The sequence below is a fragment of the Myxine glutinosa genome, chromosome 11 (assembly GCF_964187855.1).
Source record: "Myxine glutinosa chromosome 11, kmMyxGlut1.1, whole genome shotgun sequence".
Classification (NCBI taxonomy): Eukaryota; Metazoa; Chordata; class Myxini; order Myxiniformes; family Myxinidae; genus Myxine; species Myxine glutinosa.
This window is the reverse complement of record NC_136271.1, coordinates 117,584,183-117,608,182: the sequence shown is the minus strand read 5'-3', so window position 1 is coordinate 117,608,182 and position 24,000 is coordinate 117,584,183. Positions and strand designations below refer to the sequence as shown.

Here is a 24,000-nt window from a genome sequence, read left to right as displayed (position 1 = left end):
GGGGGGGGGGGGTTCTGTGGTCGTTACTGCCACGTGGTTTCAAAGTTTTTTTTTGTTGTTGTTGTTTGCACGCATGTTTTTTTGCACCCACGTACGGGCACGCCCTAGTTCATTCTAATTCTTGCTTTTCCGTCCGGTTCTTTTTTATCTTTCTTTATCTAATCTGTCTCAGAGAAGTCAATTCTTGCAGAATTTCTTTCCTGTAAGTCTCACTTGGCTGTGCCTGAATGGGTTTGAGGGTTGTGGAGTAGCGGCTGAAACCCAAATCCTATCCAGGTTCCTCCTGATGACTCCATATTTGTCCTTTGCTTATTCGGTTTCCTTCTAAAGACTCCAATGCAGTATTTTGTCTTCCGTTTGAATATCTTGACCACAGCTTGGGTTAAAGCAGCATATCTTATGGGAAAAGTTATGACAGCCGACAAGTAATAAGATCGACCTTGTTGATATGCTGGGCCTTTCATCATGAAGTAAAGAAGAATCAAATTAGGATATCTATTCAAAATGTGAAGCTAACATTTTCTTGGGTTTTCACACATTGTGTGGCTCCAAGCGAAATCCCTAACATTATAACACTATTCCTATTAACCCAAACCTAAACTCTACCTGAAACTCTACAGACACCAAAGTAATATTGAACATGGCTTTGCATCTTAAGGATTATTTTCATTTGTGAATTTCAGGGTTGGCTGGGGAACTAGAGCAGGGTTGGGGAACCTTTTTCCTCTCAAGGGCCATTTCGATTTTTAGAACATCCTTCGAGGGCCATGCTAAATTATTGAATACATATATCGGACTCACAATCCCTGGTGTTGGGCTAGCGGCTAGGGTGCCGGCTTAGGATCTTAGGATCCTGGGTTCGAATCCCGGTCGATCGCTGAATTAACGCCAGGGGGGTTGACTCAGCCTGTCATCCTTCCGAGGTCGGCTAATTGAGTACCAGTTCACTGGTAATTCCCCGTTTGTCGTTAAGGGTGGCAAAAAGGGTTGGCGTCAGGAAGGGCATCCGGCCGTAAAACATTGCTTCAAAAAGGGGACCGAAAAACAACAACAACCACGGTTCCCGAAAAAGGCCAACCCCCGCTTTGCGGGGAAAAATGGCCTCTAAAGGTGGTTTTTATATATCGGACTCACCTAATGCGATGGCTGGAACTGTTTCTCTTTGGCGAGGCGTTTGGTGTCAGGTGGTAGTGATGATGATGCTACTCGCAGCTGGTTTTGCAGGTTTGGGTCAGTCTTGAGCGGAACCGAGTCTTTGCAAGAGTCAGTTTTGAAAAGAACTGCTCACAGCTGTAGGTCATCCCAAACAGTGATGCAAACTTCAGTGCATGTCTCCTCAGAATGGGAAAATCCTCAGCACGTACATACAGTTTGTAGAACTCGAGCAAAGGGAGGTTGTTGTATCTAGCTTTGAGCTCGTCATTGCTTTGCAGCTCAATGATTTCGTGTTGTAGGTTGTCAGGCACATCAGCTGGTTCCACATTAAACGGCGTGGCAAATATGTTCAGTTCCCTTTGTTTACTTTTCATGTCCTGGAACCTCTCTCCAACTGCCTGGAGGAGTTTTGCACACTCAGCAGCATATTCAGATGTCACAGCAGGCTTTTGTTCTTGCAGAGTGGGAAAGTGGATAGTGTTTCCCCTTTCCAGTTGCACTTGCCACAGCTTTAGTTTAGCTTCAAATGATTTCACATGTGATTGCAGAGAGCTGAGAAGCTGGTTGGGACCTTGGAGCTTGGCGTTCAGCTCTGACAGGTACTTGGTAATGTCCACCATGAAGCCCAAATCACACAGCCACTTGCTATCACTGAGTTCCATGACAGGTTTCCCCTTCATCTCCATGAACTGTTTCACTTCTTCTCTCAGTGAGTAAAACCGTGTGAGCATATTTCCGCGACTCAGCCACCGCACCTCACAGTGGTAAACCAGATCTCCGTACTCTGACTCTAGTTCACTCAGTAGCTCCTTGAACTGGCGGCTGTTCAGCCCTCTGCTTTTGATGACGTTTATGGTGGAAACGGCAGTTGTCATCACATTGTTGAGCTTCAGGGACTGTGCACACAGATCTCTTGGTGTATGATACAGTGGCATACAACTAACTCACTTGGATCGAGACTGAGACGACTCATTTCTTTTTTGAACAATGCAGTCAATCCCTTTTGCGCGCCAACCATGGCTGGGGCTCCATCCGTGGCCAGGCCACTTAACTTGTCAAACTGCAGTTCGAATTTGTTCATAGCCAAAACAACTTGCTCAAACAAATCCTCACCTTTGGTGGTGCCATGCATGGCTTGCAAAGACAGCAACCCCTCCCTCGTATCAAACTCAGCTGTAATCCCCCGCACAAAAATGGCTAGTTGGGCGGTGTTTGTTATGTCCGTTGTCTTATCGCAGGCCAGAGAGAAAAACTGGAAATCTCTTGCGGTGTCCTTCAGTGTTTTCTCAATATCTTGTGCCATGCTAGTAATCCGATCTGAGACAGTTCTTCGAGACAAACTGACACTTTGGAACAATTTTACTTTGTCCGGTGCGAGCAGCTCCGTAGCGGCAACAAGGCACTCCTTCACAAATTCTCCTTCTGAATGCGGCATCAGCTTCTTAGCGATTAGCTCACTCACCACAAAACTAGCATGCGTAGTGTTGTCTCGGTCAGATTGTGGTCTTATGAAGACTGCTTGTTGAGCACCAAAACTCCGCCGAAGAACGTTAACTTTATCCAAGCGCATTTGTCCTTTCAACTCGTCCAGTTTAGCATGTTTTGAGCTGTAATGACGCTCGAGGTTGGCCTTTTTCATCACCGAGAGCGCTTCCCGACAAACTAGGCATACTGGCTTGCCTTTTACTTCCACAAAGAAATAATCGTTTGCCCATTTCTCTTGGAAAGCGCGACAATTCCGCATCTACCTTTCTTTTCTTGTTAGTCGCCATGTTTGCATATACTGAATGAAATGATGACATGAGATCACGCGATCACTTGACTGTCCGGAAGATCGCATATCGCAGTTACGACTGTCCGGAACTCACTTGACTGTCCGGAAGGTCGCATATCGCAGTTACGATTAATCGCAAATTAGTTTTAATTTGATGGCAATTATTCTGTTAGCGCCAACATATTTTGCCAACGTCAAATAAATGAATAAGTTCTCAAATGTGCCGTCCGAGGCAGCGTCTGCTCGCCACGTTCGGCATTCGTTGACTGTTACAACACGTGAAAGCTCGCTCCTCTCTGATTGGTTGAATCGTTTTTGGCCATAACTTGGTTACCCTTTGTCCGATTAATTTAAAACCTTGAAAAGGAGAGATTACTGGAATTATAGATAGATGAATTGCCTCGTGGGCTGGATCAAACGGTCTCGCGGGCCGCATATGGCCCGGAGGCCGGAGGTTCCCCACCCCAGGCCTAGAGGTACGCATGCTCACCTCTAAGCTATCTAGCCTGGGTTTGAATCCCGATGCAGCTATAGACTGTCATCCCTGTGTTTCACAGGTAGAGTGATTCATCAATGTGTGTGCCATTCCTCCGATGGACGTTAAACTGGACGACCAATCTGCCGGAATTAGTTGGTGGATGTTAAAGATCCCACAGTGTGTGTGTGTGTGTGTGTGTGTGTGTGTGTGTGTGTGTGTGTGTGTGTGTGTGTGTGTGTGTGTGTGTGTGTGTGTGTGTGTGTGTGTGTGTGTGCGTTTCGCGTTAAAGTAGGTGAGCTATCTTGGCCACCCTGAACAAATTCCTGCTCTATCTTACAGAGGGCATTGTAATAATGTCACAGCCGCACCCTCAGCCAATGATGCTACCCTGCAGGTTGTGCTGCATACGAAAGAAGAAGACTTTTTGCATTCCCATAATGATTCACCAAACTAGAATCTCATACAAGAGCAGAATATCAAGTACTGATTATGAAATGAAGTAAAGATTTAGACATCAATTAGTTTACATTAAAAACTGGAACGGCACTCAGTAGAGAGCATACCTTCGCCTGGTTGGCCACATCACTCAATGATGAAGAATCACTTAAAAAATTAAATAACTATCATATTCGAATCCATATTCAGATCTTCACCAAAATCGAATCGATTATTCCTTGTCACACACCCAACCTGTCCACTGAATTTCATCCAAATCCATCCACAACTTTTTGAGATATCCTGCGATGTATCGTTTTTGGCCCTATCTCCCGAAGGTAAAGAATCCCTTAAATTTTTTTATAACTCTCATATCCGAATACATAATATTCAGATCTTCACCAAAATCTAATCTATTTGTCCTTGTCAGACACCCAACTGGTCCACCAAATTTCGTCCGAATCCGTCAAAACTTTTTGAGATATTTGTTCACAAACAAACGGACAGACAAACAGACAGGGATGAAAACATAACCTCCATCCACCTTTGGTGGTGGAGGTAAAAACTGATCAACTAAAAACCAAATGTTCACTGGAGATGACAGGAACAAAAGTATAATATGACCTGACGACAACTTCCATCGTGCAGACGAGTTCTTCGGCCCCACACTCTCGAGTGTTGATGGGTGGTATGGAAGTCTGGTAGAGGTGCGCCTCTGCCGGTGGAATGCCATTATGGTGGCTGTGGTGGCAGCGTCGGCAGTAGCGCACAGGCCGGTTACCGAAGTTGCGGCAGCAAGCCTCAGTGAAGCACGTCACCACTGCACGCTTCACATCTGAGCTGCAGTTCTGCCCAGGCCACCAGAAATAATAATAATAATTCAAAAAACAGCCACACTCTTTTCTGGCTATGTTTATAGCATTCTCCTTAAATAAAAGAGACAACTCATTACATGTCCATTTAAATTATTTATAAGAATTTTATGATTTCTTTTCTCCAATGCATAACATCCATGCACATAAATCTAGCAAATAAATAATTAATAACTGCAAAGGCAACATTGTGTGCCAAGACTCCACACAAAATCAAATTAATGCGTTTGAGTGGATGTTGCTTGCTTGGCTTTTAATCTTCTTGAATTACCTTGTAAGTGGTCATCTACATATTACACAAGTAAAATGGTGGAATTTAACCCTCATCGACCCCAAATACCCTCTAAATTTTCCTTTCCACCCTCCTCTTTAAACTACATCTCCCTTTTCTCACCCATCCTCCCACAATCCTATATTATGCTTTTTACAATCATTCACTTGACTTCCTTTTATCAAATGTGGATTTTCAGAAGATTATTTACTGAATGGAAGATTATGTGTTAGGTTTTCAGTTTAGATTCACCGAGCCAGTTTCCTCTAATGTGCTCCAATGGCCGTCTGCCGGCATTGCGCTTCCTTGTCCCACACTAAGGGATGTGCATGACCGGCTGGGAAAATGAGCTACGGTATGGCAACAGAACCTGTCGTATTTCTCGTGCTCCTTGGGGCCTGCCATGTCACTGAATGGCATGCTTTGTTATTAAAGATGTCTCAGTGGCAGATGGTGAAAATCTGTGCACAGGGATTGCTGCAATTTCCGTTCTCAAATACGACTCGCAGCATGATGCCATGGCGGAAGAAAGCCCGAGCTCGTGGCACAGGCCAAAGTCAAGGTTGGCATGAAACGAGTGGATTGTATAGAAACAAATGGCACACAATCATCGACATGAAATTCAAAATGGATGACTGTTGCTTGGGTGTCACAATGGGGCAATGTAGATTATCGTGATGTAAGCAAGAATGTTCAGCGGCATAGGAACTATGGCCAGGCCTTGAATCTACTGGATGAGTGAATGTAACATCAATATGTCACTGGTGGAGCACAGCTGTGCAAAAAATACAAGCCAATCCATTGCAAACACAACACGATATGTCAAAGCAAAACGACAATGCAACGTAGAGGCTAATGGCACGATTTCTCTTACCTTCTTTTGACATATAGCTGAGATTTCAGCTGGAAAAGGTTATGCCACAGCATAAGACTCAACGGGATGGTCAAATGTTTCATTTTAATTCAACTAATATTATATTTAAAGATTTAAATAATAATAATAATAATAATCATAATTAATTTTTTCCAAAATAAACGGTTTCAATTTTTTTTTTTTTATACATATGCTTTTGATACACTAGTGGCATTCAGCCCAAGTAATACTGACACGACTGAACTCTCTTTATTCTTTAAAGCATGATAAAGTTACTTTGTTGCAAAAGCAATCAACAAAATTGCTTTCATTTACCACGTCGCCTTTCTCGGAGTAATAAATATGTTGCAAGATTAATTAAATTCCTTTGTATGATATTCCTTACAGTACAAACAAGGGCCTTACCTTGAGGAAACAGTACGTCAAACAAGCAAGAAGCGTGGTCCCTGAAAATGCAACACGTGATCAATCCTCAGTTACCTTTTTGTATAAAATGTTTCGTAAATTTTAGGCAATGTTCCCATTGGTACCATTTTAATGCAAAAACAAAGTTGCCCTGACAGCATTAAGTGTTCGACAGGCATCACATGCAGATCAGACAAGATGGGACAGGCAGGTTATTGCGACTCTGAAGGAGATTTGTGAGCCAGCTGAGTTTTACTGACAATCTGAGAGACGTGATAATTACCTCCGCGAACGAAAGTGGACGGAGGTTATGTTTTCACACCTGTTTGTTTGTATCTTTGTTATTTGACAAAAAAACAACTGATCTTCTCAAAACATCACCAAATGGTGGAGTTAGTGGTTCAACAGAATCCTATTTTATTTTGAGGTCAAAAGGTCAACATCGGCCAAAAGGTCAACAATCTTTTCAAATCATACTAAAATACGCCATTTCGTGTCTGTCTCTGTCTGTCTGATTAATTTTTGACGTCAATACATTCCGTCGTTACTTATCCAATTTCAACCAAACTAGTACAGCGGATAAGCTCTCATATTTTAACAAATTGTGCATTTTTTGAGAAAAGCATGAAATTTCTAGCATAGTTAGTATATACCATAAGGTTTATTTTCAGATGTGGAGGGAAGTCAGATTTGACCTCTGAGGACCGTGAGAGGTCAAATCCAAAATGGCCGCCAGTCCACCGGGTCTAATGTTCAAACGCGCTTATCGGTGTCATTTCCAACTAAATTGAGGATGCCCATTCATTTGGTGATACTTTTGAGATCGCCAGAACTCAAGGACATGCATTTAGGTCACGGTCAAGGTCAAATTACGTTAAATATCTATTTTTATGATACTGCAGTTGGAACTGCTTTTGGAAAAAGTTCATTTGAACTTTTAAAACTTTATTTTTTCAGGTACAGGGACAGGTACAGAACATCCAAAGACCAGAAATGATGAAAAAAAAAGTGTTTACACTGCAAGGAATGATGCAATAACCTCTGAACAAATAACTGTAGTTAACCAAGTATGTCCACCAGAGCTTACATTAAATCAAGTGCAATGATGAAAATTGGTAATGATCTAAATCTAACAGTCTCCAGAACAGAAGCACAGTGCAGTGCACTTGAATGCAGCTTTGGCACACTTGCAGCGTCCAGTGCACCCTTTCTTGCAGCCACAGTCGATCAATTCATGGCACGATTTTGATGCTTCAGGAAGAGTGGTCCAAAGAGGCTGCCACCCAGTTGTCTCCTTTGTCCAGCTCCGGTCAGGTGGATCTGGCATCTCTGGATCCATCACCAATGCCTGGTTACAACAGTTGGCCTGGTAGCAAGTGTGCTTGATGTGCTGCTTGAGTGTTGCCTGGGTTGGAGGAATGTTCTCTACAGTTCTACACTTCTGTGTGAAGAGCTGCTTCCTGGCATCATTCACTTCCATGCTCTCACTGGTTCTATCGTACATCAGCACCACAAATCGCTCTAGCAGTAACATTGAGCCTTCACTGACCTCACTTGGCATGCCTAGGAGTTCATTGAAAGCATCATTCACCTCTGGGCATCCCCAATTTAGTTGGAAATGACACCTATAATGTTTTTCTACACTATTTAGTTCCAAAATTAAGTGCGTTTGAACATTAGACTCAGTGGACTGGCGGCCATTTTGGATTTGACCTCTCACGGTTCTCAGAGGTCAAATATGACTTCCCTCCACATCTGAAAATAAACCTTATGGTATGCACTAACTATGTAAAAAATTTCATGCTTTTTTCATAAAATGCACAATTTTTGTGTTTATCTGCTGCACTAAACTTGACAGGATGACGAAGGGTTACATAATGAAGGTTGTAGTGCATTAATTTGCCCCCCTCTCCAAGGGGGTTTAATCCCCCGAGCGGGGTTTCCCCACCATTGCCGTCAATGATGTTGCATGTTGAGGTGTATATCAATGTTAAATTAGCTTTATCGTGGCATTTTTCCAAAGAAGAGGAGATTTATCGTGGCGTTTTTCCAAAGACGCTTTTAACCCTTTGAGTACGGGATTTTTTTTTGATAATCCCGGGATCCCCAACAACCTAAACAAACAAAAAAAAAAATTCTCGAACCTCGATAAATTTGATAAAACAGGATTATTTTGGCATTTTGGTACGGGAATGCAACCACGTACTGACTATCTATTTATAGGTATAGTCGATGACGTGTAGTAACGTCATCCATACACAAAACTTTTTCGCGGGTTGCGGCACTGGACGTTATTAACTCAAAGGGTTAATAACAAAATTCATGATAATCACATATTGTTAATGTTATTACAAAACAATATTAATACTAGCTTTTTAAAACTTTTTAAACTTAGCTTTTTAAACAGCCGCTAATGCTCTTTATAACACTAAATGAAGAAATTTGGAGGAATTCCGACATCCGTGAAGTAAGGTTTACTTACAGAACTGAGCGAAGATCTACTGTACTCTATATAACCCACAAATATTGGGTTAATAACATGGCCATTCTGCCACTACCGTGGCATTTTTCGTAGTGAACTTTTGAAACTCGCTCCTGCTGTATGATATGAAACTGAAAGGGAGGAAGACCGGGGTGTGCTCATTTACCAAGCAGATAGCTTGCGCTTGCCAAGCCAGCCGTTCCTTAATGGTTTTGAATGCAATGCTTGCTCGAATGCTTAAACTACTTGGCGATCTCTCCACAAGAAACTTGGTAAATGAACACACCCAATGTTATTAAGACCCGACCATAGATCGACTGTAATCTACACCACTCACAATAAGTTAGGGATATTGGCAGGTTCTTCGGTGTGGATGATTTTGTGTATTAATTATGTTGAAAAAAGTTGTTGGTCCTAATTCTATGGTTATTAATGAGTGTGAAAAAACACAGCATTCTTGATTTCAATGCCATAACCCAAACCCTTATTAAAAAAATTAACTCACTCCCACAATATCCCTAACTTATTGTGAGTAGTGTATATGCCTCAAAGAGGAATGACCCTTCCTGCCCCTCCCGGAGTCTGCGGGTGTACTAGTAGTACAAGATAGCCATTTGTCGGAGTCTGCGGGTGTACAAGTAGTACAAGATAGCCACTTGTGTGTCTGGTGTGTGCGTGTCGCCATTTTTCTGAATTTGGAATTGGATTTTCATATCAGCTAACTGAATTCAACCACCAACTATTTTTGAGGTCAATATAGGTCACAAGGTCAACATAGGCCAAAGATCAACCACTCTTTTTCAAATTTCTAAAATCCTCAATTTTCATCCGAATGACTTGAAATTTGAATAGGATTTTTATATAAGCTAACTGAATTCAACCAACAACTATTTTTGAGATCGTTTCCGATCATTATGACAAAACTAGGTGGATTTGAGTTTTTGGTTCAGATTTTGGTTTAGTTCCAGCCTATCAGTGGGATAGAAAGCATAAGCTGTTCAGCCTGGCGGAGGTATGCACTCTACCGAGTGCCGTTCTAGTTTGTTCTGTTTTGCCAAGTGTTGCTCTATGAGTGATTTTTGATTTGTCTGTCTGTCTGTGTGGGAGCAGGATATCTCAAAAAAGTTAAGGACGGACTAATTCGGATAAAACAAAATTCATTCATTCGGATTCGGACAAAACTTAGTGGACGGGTTGGGTGTGTGACAAGGATGAAATTAATAGACTTTGGTGAAGGTCCAGATCAGGATCCAAGAATTTTAAAAGTAATTCTTCACCATTGAGAGATGGGGCCAAAAACGATATATGGCACGATATTTCAAAAAGTTGTGGACGAGTTATGTCAAAACTTGGTGGATGAGTTGGGTTATCTATTAGATTATTAGACAAGAACAAGTCTATTAGATTTTGGTTCAGGTCCGGATCCAGATCTGACCTATTAGTGGGATGCAAAACGTAAATTGTTCAGCCTGGCGGAGGTATGCGCTCTAACGAGTGCCATTCTAATTTCTCTGGAGTCCACCTGGTGTCCAAAATATTTGAATGCAAATCGTAAACGATGCTACGTTTAGCTCAATTTTAACCCACAAGCCCTGCAATGCTAGTGCATTTACTAAAGGTGGGCGCGATTCGGAAAATTTTAAGTCCGCTTACCGCTTATCCGCTCCGCCAGCCCGTGTAGTCCGATTCGCTTATCCGCTTCAGCGGCCGAAAATCTTAGTCCGCTTACCGCTTATCCGCTTATCCGCTTCGATTCGATTTTTTTAAAGCGCTTCGACGTTTTTAAAGCGATTTTTGACGTTTCTAAAGGGAATTTAATGCTTTTTAAGCCTAAATAGCCATTTCTAACTACTACAAAGACAAACAAAGCTTTTAAGATCAAAAATATACATTTTTATTTAAATAAAATTTATTCAAAATTTATTGAAATAAAGTTTTCCACTCGACTCTACTCTACTCTACAGTTAATTTAAATATAATTTTAATATATGCAAGTTACATTAAAGAAAAATCAATTTGCCCGTCCTTTCTTTGACAAGAGAGTCTACTAGTCAACAGACTAGCAGTCTGTCCACGACCTTGAAGAAGGGGCCGATGTGCCTCCACTTCTGGCTGAGGCTGGAATTGTCTGTGTCCATTGTCACGTTGATCTCAGCCGACTCGATTGAGTCCAGCGACATCCTGCTCTCGCTGCGCGCGAGCTGAGGGGTCAGGGTGCAGATCTCCTGACTGTCCTCCACGTCCCCCATCATGTTGACCGCCGGGTTGTGGATGTCGCTGTGCTGGGACTGCTGGTTTGCGTCGCTCGTGTGCCTGTCCCTGGCACTGCCGCTGGGCTGGAGAGTCAGAAATCTCTCCATCTTGACGTTATTGCCGCTCTAGCGTCCAATAAAATATTCAGTTTTCACTTATTATTCACTTAAATAAATATTCACAATTCTAGAGTAACGGCTCAGGCTAACAGCTGATTTGGCGCATCGCGATGCGCTTTAATTTTTCGGTAGTCCGCTTACGCTTATCCGCTTCGGTTTCCGGGGGTTGTTCCGATTCGCTTATCCGCTTCGAAAACGTTAGTCCGCTGCAGCGGATAAGCGGATAAGCGGACTTTCGAAGCGGACCGCCCACCTTTGGCATTTACCCACAACCTCACCTAATGCACATTGTTAAACTAGCTGCTAGCAGGTATAGAAAATGATTGTCACATCTTTGGACAATTAGTTGTGACTGTCCAAATTGGGATTAATAAACTTAAATTTATAAAAGTACAATTCTCCCTCTCTCAATTCTCCTTTTTCTAATGTTGATTTTATGTTGTTGCTTACAAAAATATCGTGTTGAAAATGTTGACAATATTGAGTAAGGTGAGGACAAGATGGTCCTTTTTGGAAGACTAGGGCAAGATACCCTCACCCCACCGCCATCCATCCATATATATTAAACATACATGCTACTTAATCCATTTGTTTAACATCCTGAACAAGTTTTCCTTCGATAACGTCTACTATATTGTCAGCAAGAGAAGCCTCAGATTCAGACGTTCAGGATACTGAAAGTACAGCCAGAATCAAGGTTGGGAGGGAGGAGGTGGTGGGAGTATCTTGCCCCACCTTTCATCATGAAGGATCTTACCCTCAGCCAGTTTACTTGAACTTATTTCTACCTTGGGATCTTTTGGATACAATCCACACAGAGGTAAAGTGGTGGAGGTTTGTCACCACCCGTCACGGCAAAAGTAGGGTCCATGCACATCTATGGACACACAAAACAGGTCAAGCGCATCTCTGAAATTCTCAATAAATAAAAAAGAATACATTATCAGGAATAATTAAATGAGCTCATATGGAGCAATAAAATGAGTCAATCTCCAACCCAAAGTTTAAAGCCTTCACTGAAATAAAAATATTCATCCACTGCATGTGAATAGATAATCTTGACCACCTGCTTGCATCAACTCATTCTGAACAACACTGGATATCTGCAAATTAAACAGGACTAGGGCATGCCCGTACTATATATATGCCCGTACTATATATCTATCTAAAATTATATCCCCCCCCTCTATTTACATGAAATGGTTTGGTCCATTCGCAACGCCAAAGCGAACGGCGAACGGCTTGCGAGTACAGTGACAATCCCCCCCCTCTATTTACATGAATGGTTTGGTCCATTCGCAACGACCACAGAACCCCCCCCTCTATTTACATGAAATGGTTCGGTCCAAAGCGAACGGCTTCCGGAGTTTGGTAAAGAAATCGCCATCGCGTACACAAACGCGCAGGAAAGCGAATGAATCGCAAATTCGTTTTTATTAGTTTTAAAACATCGTTTAACGCCAACATAGCGCCAACATAGTTTGCAAACGTGAAATAAATGAATACGCTCTCAAATGTGCCATCCGAGGCAGAGTGTGTCCGCCACGTTCGGCACACGCGCTAGTTCGCTGCTCTCTGATTGGTTGAATCGTTTTTTGGACATCGCTCGGTAAGTAATTGTCCGATTAATATGAAACCTTGAAAAGGCACATCCTCGGGTCCCCAGCAATATACCTGGCAAGTTTCAAGTATATCGGACCCGTGGTTGTCGAGAAACAGCGGTCACAGACAAACAAACACACAGACAGACACACACACACACACACACACAGAGATTGCTGGAATTATAGATAGATGTATGACGCGCTGTCTGAAGTCAAAATTTCATCTACTTCCCATGAATGTAATTGGGATCCTGTCCCCGCATCACCTTCACTGCTGGCTTATTGATTGGGTTCTGGCATTCCGTGTGCTGGCAGTGGATTGGATTCCAGGCTGTGGCAGAAATACAATAAGAAAACACATTAGCTTTATGTTGAAGAAAAACAGGAAACCCTTATTGCCGCAGCAGCAATTACAACTGATTGTGTTTCACTTTCAAGCTCATCTTTCAGATTTGTTTGAATCTATGGAGGGATACAGAACAATATGATTATTTTTTTCATATGACAATGTTGATAAGCTTTGGAGCGTAATAGGCCTTAACAGTTCACCAAAAGACATTTTGAAGGTTGTATTCCCTCACCCGTATACTGGAGGCCTCGATATTCACTGATGGCTCCTGGAGGTTTCAGGTTTGGCCAGTAGTGAAAAAGCATCTGCACTGCTGGTGATTTCACCTGAGCAGGCCCGTAGGCAATAACATACAGCAAGTCCTGGAAAATAGAGTATAATTTCAGGTTGTGTAAAAGTAAAAACCCCAAAAGTAATATTGTTATGAGTAGCAGAGAATAAAACAATGAATAACACAAAGAAAAAACAAACAAACAAACCAAATATATATATATATTGTCGTGCGAATACCCTCCGGTTAATACCAGGGCTCGCGGATGGCTCAAACGGCTTTAATGGAGGCAACAACCAAATACGGATTTTGCTATAAAAGCACAAGACGGATTTTGCTATAAAAGCAAAAAAGAAGGGAAGAAGAAGAAGCGGGGGCGATTACCTTTAGCCCCAACGGCAACTCCGACCCTGGAGGAAAGCAACTCAAACGAAACCCGAGTTCGATGCACAAAAAGAAACACGTTTATTTCGGAACCCGGGAACAAGAGAACGCGACGGAAGATAAATAACGGTCCTAAATCAGGATCCCGCACACCTCACTTCAGAAACGAACAAAGGACTGAATTACGAAAAGAAATGTCTCGTCGTGTAATGTTCTGTGGGGTGCGGCCTTATCCGTCAGTAATGCAGTGTCCGCCGTCCAACACGGTTCTGAGCTCCAACGCGAAGGAACTCTCCGTCCGCCTCGCTCACACGCTTCGCCAGGCCCCGAGCGACCCGTACCGCTCCAAGCTCCGAGTCGATCGCATACGAGGCCCCAGCACCACTCCAAGCTCCGAAAGCACCGAGAAGGACCGCTCCAAGCACCACGCACCACGAAGAACGCGATCTCCAATCCCAGCGCAGAGAGCACATGCACAAAGGGTCGATCTTCACACGAAGGGCGATGGGTAAAGCGCGAAGAGGAGAGAGAGAGAGCCAAGACACAAAATGTCGTGCAGCACGTCCTTTTGTCACCTCGCGTGTGACGTCAATCTCACGCGTTCCCAATCAGAGCCTCGTCTCTCGAATGTTCTGCTGTGTTGGTGCCCTCCCATTGGCTAAGGCTAAGTCCCCGGTGGATGCCACAAGACGCAACCTTACCTGCGGGGCCATCCCAATGCACCCCTACATTTCCGCGGGCCCTGTCCAGGTGTTACAGGTGAGTGACATGGCTCGGTGGATTTCGCCCACATTCATGCAACACAACCCCTAACCTCTCATTCTCATTCCATAATTCATCACTACACAAAAATCATAACCAAGCATGTACATCTCCCCCCCCCCCCCCCCCCCCCCGCAGGACCATGGAATTGGTGTCGTACTCGTGTGTGCGTTCATTTCTACTAGGCAGCGGGGAGGTACCGCACAAGTAAGAGGGTGGGGGTTCTTCAGGCTGTGGTGCCGCAGTCCAAAACCAAGTCACTTGACTTACAAGTTAATTGCCCCTCCCCCCCCCCTTTTTTTTACCTCTAGGCCCCGTGACAGCCAAACAGCCCTTTCCGCCGTTACCCTGCCGGTGAGGGACCCTGCCGGTGAGGTTCTCCAAACCCCAGGCTCCTCCGTGGCCTCCTGCTTCAGCGCAGCTACACGGGTCGCCAGGAGTCTCCCTTACCCCACGGCGCACAAACAGACCCTCCACCGACGAGCTCCAATTTCCAGATACAACTGGCTGCCAGGGGTAATTGCCGCAGAGGGGGGGGGGGGGAGGGGGGGGTGCAGGCATCGCTCCTCAGAGCTTGATCTGTACCTGCAGACACACACACACCTTCCCCACCCATAAGATCCCCAAAACACATTTCCTCCCCCACTGCCATTCAATTCCAACACAATTCAGAGAAGATGGTACCAAAAGGATGTTACAAGAGTTGCCATGGCCTGCCACATGTGAAATCCCCGTTCAAATTTAACCATTACATCTTCCAAAAAGAACATTGCAATAATCACCACTCATCCATAATATCCAACCTCACAACCACATAAAAACACATAACCACAACACAAAACAAACGCCACCCACAAGACACTGTGGCACACATTCCATCCCCTCACCAGCCATGTCATCACTCTCACCCGCCCCCAACTCCAAATTACATGTCCCCAATTTCCATAAGCAAGTCCTGAAGCCTGGGACAGCAAACATCAAGGCCTTACCTCTACCTTGATGTGCAGGTAATTACCGGTTGGTCAGGTCCAAAAGTGCTATCCACCCCATAAAATCCCAAAATTTCTCATTGGACCAATCAAATTTCACCAAATTTCACTTTAGGCACCCACTATACTGGCAGGTATGTGGGTCCGTGTCCAACGGTGAACTGTTCCAAACAACTACCTGTGGCTACAACAGCTCCGCACCTCTACCGTGCAAGGGTCATCGGGACAAGGTGAGCAGTCAAAACGCCAACATGGCCCATGAGTGTCCATAAGGGTGCGACCCACCATCCATTCTTCAGCCCCACCTGCGAGGAACATGGCTGCACCAGCCCCAGCTGGCCAATGTGGTGAGCACCTGCTGCCAACAAACACTACCGCACGCACAACCTCGACCCTGGGGGAGACGGTCGCAGTGCGTGGCATTCCGTTCACATCACCTACGCCGCCCTCGTCCCCCAGTCCACAGAACTGCAGCCCCCCCAGTGCCCACCCAAACTTGACCACACCAGGGTCCAGTCAACAGCCATGCTCCACCAGGAGACCCACCCAGAAGACATGGTCCACACACCTCGGACACGCACAGCACCACATTGACCCTCAGACCCCCAACTCCATCCCCATGACCCTGCGTCCCAAATATTGGAACAGTCGCCCCCGCAACCAGTTGAAAGCTGTGTCCTGCTACCCTGTCAATTTTATCACAGCCTCCAACACTTTGGTCTACACACCTGGATCAATAATGGTGTCACGACTGTCAGTGACCACCATGACATTTCAAAATTCACCCTAAAATTTACATCCAACCCTCAGATTACCCATGCCAAATATGTTTTTACATTTTCCTAACCTCACCAAAGAAAGATGCTTTGCCATACACATGCCAGCCGAGTATGGCCCATATGCTCAGCCCTTTACACATTCCCAATTCAACACTCCCATGGCTCTCTTCCCAAACCGAGAGTCCATAAATCATAACAGAACATCTGTGGAAGGTCACTCTCACACCATCACGTTCCACAGATGCTCTATTGGTTGTTCGGTGGGCTATAATCCATTCCTGTCCATTCGGTTCGACCCGCGTCCATAGACCAACACAGCATGGCAGGTCACCACATGCTGGCTGTCCCAGAGTTTCAGGGAGAGGGTGCCAGGCCGCATGCCTGGGTGGTCACCACATCAGGCCCAAGTTGGCCGTCCGCGATGCCACCACCGAAGCGCGACCCACAACACCTCCCCCTAGTGGTCCTCAATAAATGCCATCCCAGGCTTGAGAAACCACCTCGGACCCCCCCGGAGGTCTTAACCCCCACCAGGGTCTAGTGACCCTGCTAGCCCGAGCCACCTGCTCGGGCGACGCCCCGACGGACAAGGGACGCCACACTCCACCAGACCCCCCATGGGGCCCAGGTCATACCACGACACCCATGGCTGGACCCCACGTCCAAATCTTGCCAGCACAGACCCCCAGCTGGCTGGCATACCAAAATTTTGAAAGGGGCAAATTTCCCCCGAGGCCATCCCGAATGACCTCTGGTCCACATCCCGCAGCCCGGGGACCAACTCCCTCCATGGCTGCTCCAAATCCAATTCCCATTTCCATATAAATTTATTTTTCCTTTTAAAAATTTCCATCCCCATTGCCAAACCGCAGCTGCAGGTAACAACCCCCCCAGGTTGTTCTGCCCCTCCCTGCAGCTGGTCCAAATTCCCTACAGGGACCAAATCCTCCAAGGCTCTTTCTCCCGATCCTCCAATGTCCAAATCCAGCCCGGAGCCAACACACTCCCCCAACTGGTTCTGTAATTTGGGAGCCTCCTGTACCCAATTAGTGTGCATGGTGAGGGTCGCCTCGGTCACTTCAACCTCCTCCCCGACTCACCTCCTCCCCGAAACTCCTTTGGGCCCGATCAAACTTTACCTCCATGGGACTGTCCCAGGTCCCCAGCCGCTGTGTCACATCATGTACATCTTCCCCATTCCCAATCATTTCTGGCCTCCACAGGCCTCCATCATTACACAACTGGTCCTGTTCCGCCACACGGACCCCCAATAATGTTACCCCCTCTTGCTCTGAACCACCGCCCTGGCACAGCAAGGATTCCAATCCATCCCCCGGTTGATGTGTTGGGGCATCCACCCGGCCCCGATGAACCTACAGGTCAGCATCTAACAAACATTTTGCAATTAAATTTCTACCTTCCCCATTCCCTTCCAAATTTTCTTCCCTAACTTCCCCATTTATTTCAATTGCCATTCTCGGCTCCTGAGCCCCGTGTGAATCATTATTTTGTCCTTTCTTTATCTCATTCGTTTGCTCACATGGGGTTTCCGTTTCTTTAATCTGCACATCCAGTCTTTCACCACCTCCCCTTATTATCCCCCTCAATTCATTCCTTTGGGTATCCACTTTACAATTAAGTTCTCCCATCTCCCCCTTTAACCCATCAATTATATTTTCCAATCGCTCACTCTGAGCATCCATTTGATTTCCCAATCGCTCACTATTGGCCCTCATTCACTCCTCCATCCCCTCAATCTTCCTAAATAATCGATCCCATGGCTGCTCGGGTATCAGGGCCGGCCCTACGGCGGGGGGCGCTCCATTCGTGCTCTCCGCCCCAACTACTTCCGACTCACTTTGAAGGCTCAAAGCACCTTACATTCCTTCTTCCATACCGCTCACCTCTTCCATCCGTAAAGAAGAGGTCGCTTCCCCACGCATATTTTATCTCAAAAATCGATCTAAATTTAATGACGCACCTTTCGCGTCATGCAAGCCCAATCAAGTATTCCAATTTATCGCCTCCGACTACGAAAAATTTTCATCCGAATGTCGGGCGCGATGTACGCCCGACCGTGTCGATCTCTCGCCGCAGACAAAAAAATTGTCCGACGGGCCCAGATCCCACTTCTGACACCAGTTGTCGTGTGAATACCCTCCGGTTAATACCAGGGCTTGCGGATGGCTCAAACGGCTTTAATGGAGGCAACGACCAAATACAGATTTTGCTATAAAAGCACGGGAGAAAGAAGGGAAGAAGAAGAAGTGGAAGCGATTACTTTTAGCCCCGACGGCAACTCCGACCCTGGAGGAAAGCAACTCAAACGAAACCCGAGTTCGATGCACAAAAAAGAAACACGTTTATTTCGGAACCCGAGAACAAGAGAACGCGACGGAAGATAAATAACGGTCCTAAATCGGGATCCCGCACACCTCACTTCAGAAACAAACAAAGGACTGAATTACGAAAAGAAATGTCTCGTCGTGTAATGTTTTGTGGAGTACGGCCTTATCTGTCAGCAGTGCAGTGTCCGCCGTCCAACACGGCTCCGAGCTCCGGCGCGAAGGAACCCTCCGTCCGCCTCGCTCGCACGCTTTGCCAGGCCCCGAGCGGCCCGCACCGCTCCAAGCTCTGAGTCGATCGCACACGAGGCCCCAGTACCACTTCAAGCTCCGAAAGCAACGAGAAGGACTGCTCCAAGCACCACACACCACGCAGAGCACGATCTCCAATCCCAGCGCAGAGAGCACAAGCACAAAGGGTCGATCTTTACACGAAGGGCGATGGGTCCAGCGCGAAGAGGAGAGAGAGAGCCAAAACACAAAATGTTGTGCAGCGCGTCCTTTTGTCACCTCGCGTGTGACGTCAATCTTGCGCGTTCCCAATCAGAGCCTCGTCTCTCGAATATTCTGCTGTGCTGGTGCCCTCCCAATGGCCAAGTGCTTCCCGTTCCTCCATGTCATGCCACCCTCGTGGCCAACCACAAGTCCTTCCCTTCCCTCCAATCACAGGGCAGTTATCTGTCCCTTACACAGACCAATCACAGTCCTCCTGGGCGTGGCTATAGTCTGCCAGGAGGCTCGTGCGAGGCTAGCTGGTGGTGTAGCTGGCTGCGGCCCATGCTGTGGTGCCCCTATCTGTCTTCCTGCCTGTTTTCCAAAGTCGTTGTGGTAAGGGAGGGGAACTAATTAATGTGTGCACTAAGGACCTATCTAAGTGTTTATATGAGTGCGTTGCCATAAGGGACACAGGTTTGGCGACAGAGGGGACGACGAACGAGGGAACTTTATCCATAATCCCTGCACTATTTAGCACGCCCTGCTCCCTCGTAGTGGAGACATCAATACAGCTTATACCGACAACCCAGGCTAAACACAGAACTTATTACAGGGTAGATTCCCTATTGCGACAGTCGGATACCTACCTATACAGATCTATCTGGATCTAGATATTCCTCTACCCAAATTCATAACAATATGTATGTATGTGTGTGTATGTATGTGTATATATATATATATATATATATATATATATATATATATATATATATATATATATATATGCGCCAAAATGCCAAACCATGCCAAACCTTCTGTAGAACCTTTTGGGATCCCAACGGGTGTCCTAAGGTGAGTGGGAGGTTTTATAAATACAGTACCTTCAGAAAGTATTAACAACCCTTAACCTTTTCACATTTTATTTTGTTGCAGCCTGAATTTAAAATGGATTAAATTAAGATTTTTTTGTCACTGATCTATACATCATAACCCATAATGTCAAAGTGGAGTTTATTTTTAGACATGCTTACAAAATAAAAAAACTTCAAAGCTGAAATGTCTTGAGTCAATAAGTATTCAACCCCTTTGCTATGATACTCCAAATTGATGAGACGTGGTCTGATGAGACAAAAATTTTAACTCTTTAGCCTGAATGCAAAGCTCTACATCTGGCAGATATCGAGCACAGCTCATCACTCATCTAACACCATTCCAACCATGAAGCTTGATAGTGGCAGCAACATGCTATGGGGATGCTTTTCAGTGGCAGGGGCTGTGAGACTTGCAAGGATAGAGGGAACAATGAATGTTGCCAAATACAGACAAATCTTTGAGGAGAACCTACTTCAGAGTGCAAACGATCTTGGACTGTGGCAAACATTTAAGTTCCAAGAGGACAATGGCCTCAAGCATACAGCCAAAGCAACACTGGAATGGCTTCTGAACAAGAACGTGAAAGTCCTTGAGTGGCCCAGCCAAAGCCCAGACCTGAATTCCATTGATAATCTGTGAAATACTTGAAGATTGCTGTTCACCGACGCTCCCCATCCAACTTGGCAGAGCTTGAGCAAATCTGCAAGGAAGAATGTATGAAACTCCCCAAAACCAAATCTGCAAAGCTAATGCAGACAAGAAGCCTCAAAGCTTTAATCGCTGCCAAAAAAGATTCTATGAAGTATTGATTGATTCAGGGCATCGAATACTTATGTATATTAGATATTCCTGTATCGCATTTTTCATTATTTTGTAAACATGTCTAAAACAAAAATTCCACTTTCACATTATGGGGTATTATGTGTATAGTGCAACATCGAACACAAAAATTGTGCATTTTATGAGAAAAGCATGAAATTTTTAACATAGTTAGTGCATACCATAAGGTTTATTTTCAGATGTAGAGGGAAGTCAGATTTGACCTCTGAGAACCGTGAGAGGTCAAATCCAAAATGGCCGCCAGTCCACCGAGTCTAATGTTCAAACGCGCTTAATTTTGGAACCAAATAGTGCAGAAAAACATTATCGGTGTCATTTCCAACTAAATTGGGGATGCCCAGAGGTGAATGATGCTTTCAATGAACTCCTAGGCATGCCAAGTGAGGTCAGTGAAGGCTCAATGTTACTGCTAGAGCGATTTGTGGTGCTGATGTACGATAGAACCAGTGAGAGCACGGAAGTGAATGATGCCAGGAAACAGCTCTTCACACAGAAGTGTAAAACTCTAGAGAACATTCCTCCAACCCAGGCAACACTCAAGCAGCACATCAAGCGCACTTGCTACCAGGCCAACTGTTGTAACCAGGCATTGGTCATGGATCCAGAGATGCCAGACCCACCTGACTGGGGCTCGACAAAGGAGACAACTGGGTGGCAGCCTCTTTGGACCACTCTTCCTGAAGCATCAAAATCGTGCCATGAATTGATCGACTGTGGCTGCAAGAAAGGGTGCACTGGACGCTGCAAGTGTGCCAAAGCTGCATTCAAGTGCACTGCACTGTGCTTCTGTTCTGGAGACTGTTAGATTTAGATCATTACCAATTTTCATCATTGCACTTGATTTAATGTAAGCTTTGGTGGACATACTTGGTTAACTACAGTTATTTGTTCAGAGGTTATTGCATCATTCCTTGCAGTGTAAACACTTTTTTTTCATCATTTCTGGTCTTTGGGTGTTCTGTACCTATCCCTCCCTGTACCTGAAAAAATAAAGTTTTAAAAGTTCAAATGAACTTTTTCCAATAGCAGTTCCAACTGCAGTATCATAAAAATAGATATTTAACGTAATTTGACCTTGACCGTGACCTAAATGCATGTCCTTGAGTTCTGGCGATCTCAAAAGTATCACCAAATGAATGGGCATCCCCAATTTAGTTGGAAATGACACCTATAAGCGCGTTTGAACATTAGACCCGGTGGACTGGTGGCCATTTTGGATTTGACCTCACGGTCCTCAGAGGTCAAATCTGACTTCCCTCCACATCTGAAAATAAACCTTATGGTGTATACTAACTATGCTAGAAATTTCATGCTTTTCTCAAAAAATGCACAATTTGTTAAAATATGAGAGCTTATCCGCTGTACTAGTAGATCAGTGACAGAAAATCTGAATTTAATCGATTTCAAATTCAAGCTGTAACACAACAAAATGTGAAAAAGTCAAAGGGTGTGAATACTTTCTGATGGCACTGAATATGTATATATACAGTGTACATATGGATTATTCTCAAAGAAGTATACACTTTCAATTTTTTTTTACAACACTACTAAACAACATATGGTGATGTGCTTTATACAAATCTGAATTTAATCGATTTCAAATTCAAGCTGTAACACAACAAAATGTGAAAAAGTCAAGGGGTGTGAATACTTTCTGATGGCACTGAATATGTATATATACAGTATACATATGGATTATTCTCAAAGAAGTATACACTTTCAATTTTTTTTCAACACTGCTAAACAACATATGGTGATGTGCTTTATACAGACTGTATAAAGTTGAATGGAGACATTTAAAAGTTATTTTCACACGTTACAAGCTCTCGATATGACTCCCATGTGTGGCGCGGCACACGTTGAGTCGATAATCCAGTTCTTCCCACAATTGGTCATGGCACAAAACACATTAACTTTAGGTGAAGTGTGTCAATGCTCGATGACAACATGTGGATTTTGAGAGCTCCACACACGGATATTGTGGCGATTGACCTTCCCACTGAAGTGGAAAGTTGATTCATCAAAGGAAATTAACCTTTCTGGAATAAATGACTTTGTCACTGGCTTTCAGGGCTTGCCGTAACTCCAACTTGTAAGTATTCATGATTAGGCGCTTCCGCAGTATACGCCAAATTGTCGAGGAAATCTGTAGCTCACGACTTGCTCTGCTGGTTGATGTTTTTGGACTGCATTGGAATGTTTCCCGAATTCGCTGCACAGTCTCCTCTGAAGTCTGAGGGCACCTGGTGCTCTTTTTCTTGCAGAGACAACCCGTGCCTTCAAACTGTTTGCACCAGTTATGGATGGACTTCCTGGTTGGTAGGTTATTTTCATAACGTGTCCGAAAATTATGTTGCACACTTGTCACTGAATTTGGCTTGGCAAATTCAAAGACACAGAAAGCTTTCTCCTGTTTGCCTGCTGCCATTTTGAACATAACCACCCCTGGAGCAAAATAAAGAGATAAAAAAAGATCGAAGATTAAAACAAAATGTTAGATTTCCTTTCCATCCATACATGAAACATGGATTTACCATCATGAAACATGGATTTAAAGGCAGTAGTTAAAAATAAAAATTTGAAAGTGTATATTTCTTTTTGAATAACCATGGCACACACACACACACACACACACATACACACATATATATATATATATATATACATATATATATATATATATATATATGTATACGTATACACAGTCAGTGAAATTATGCCTTTCGTTCTGGAAAGAAATCAAATAATTGTGCTTGACTAATGGAGGCATGCAATGGAAAGACAACCATTTCATTGCGCACTTTTACCTTCCAGACTTCTTGTTTGTATTTCATAAGACATTCTAGAAGCTGACAGTGGTACACTGCAGAAAAAAAAACAAAGTCATCATTTACTCTCCATAAAACCGGCTTAATGTACATTAACCATGTATGTTATTCTGTACTTCGAGTTTAAGTTAGAGGTAACTTAATTTAAGTGACATTTAGAGTACTAGGGCATGCCCGTACTATATATATATCTAAAATTATATCCCCCCCCCTCTATTTACATGAAATGGTTTGGTCCATTCGCAAAGCCAAAGCGAACGGCTTGCGGAGTTTGGTAAATAAATCGCCATAGCTCGGTAACTACTTCTCCGATTAATATGAAACCTTGAAAAGGCACATCCTCAGGTCCCCAGCAATATACCTGGCAAGTTTCAAGTATATCGGACCCGTGGTTGTCGAGAAACAGCGGTCACAGACAAACAC

The 24,000-nt window shown here is 44.3% G+C and overlaps 1 protein-coding gene across 1 annotated transcript in view; it reads right to left on the bottom strand.

Moving 5' to 3' along the window:
* UNC79 (unc-79 subunit of NALCN channel complex) overlaps positions 1–24,000 on the bottom strand; it is a 228,455-nt gene that overhangs the window by 190,266 nt on the left and 14,189 nt on the right. Inside the window, 7 exon segments of the mRNA XM_078787070.1 lie at positions 4,467–4,690; positions 5,860–5,888; positions 6,265–6,305; positions 11,907–11,995; positions 12,989–13,053; positions 13,304–13,433; positions 23,557–23,612. Of these exon segments, the coding sequence (XP_078643196.1) occupies positions 4,467–4,690; positions 5,860–5,888; positions 6,265–6,305; positions 11,907–11,995; positions 12,989–13,053; positions 13,304–13,433; positions 23,557–23,612 (634 nt within the window).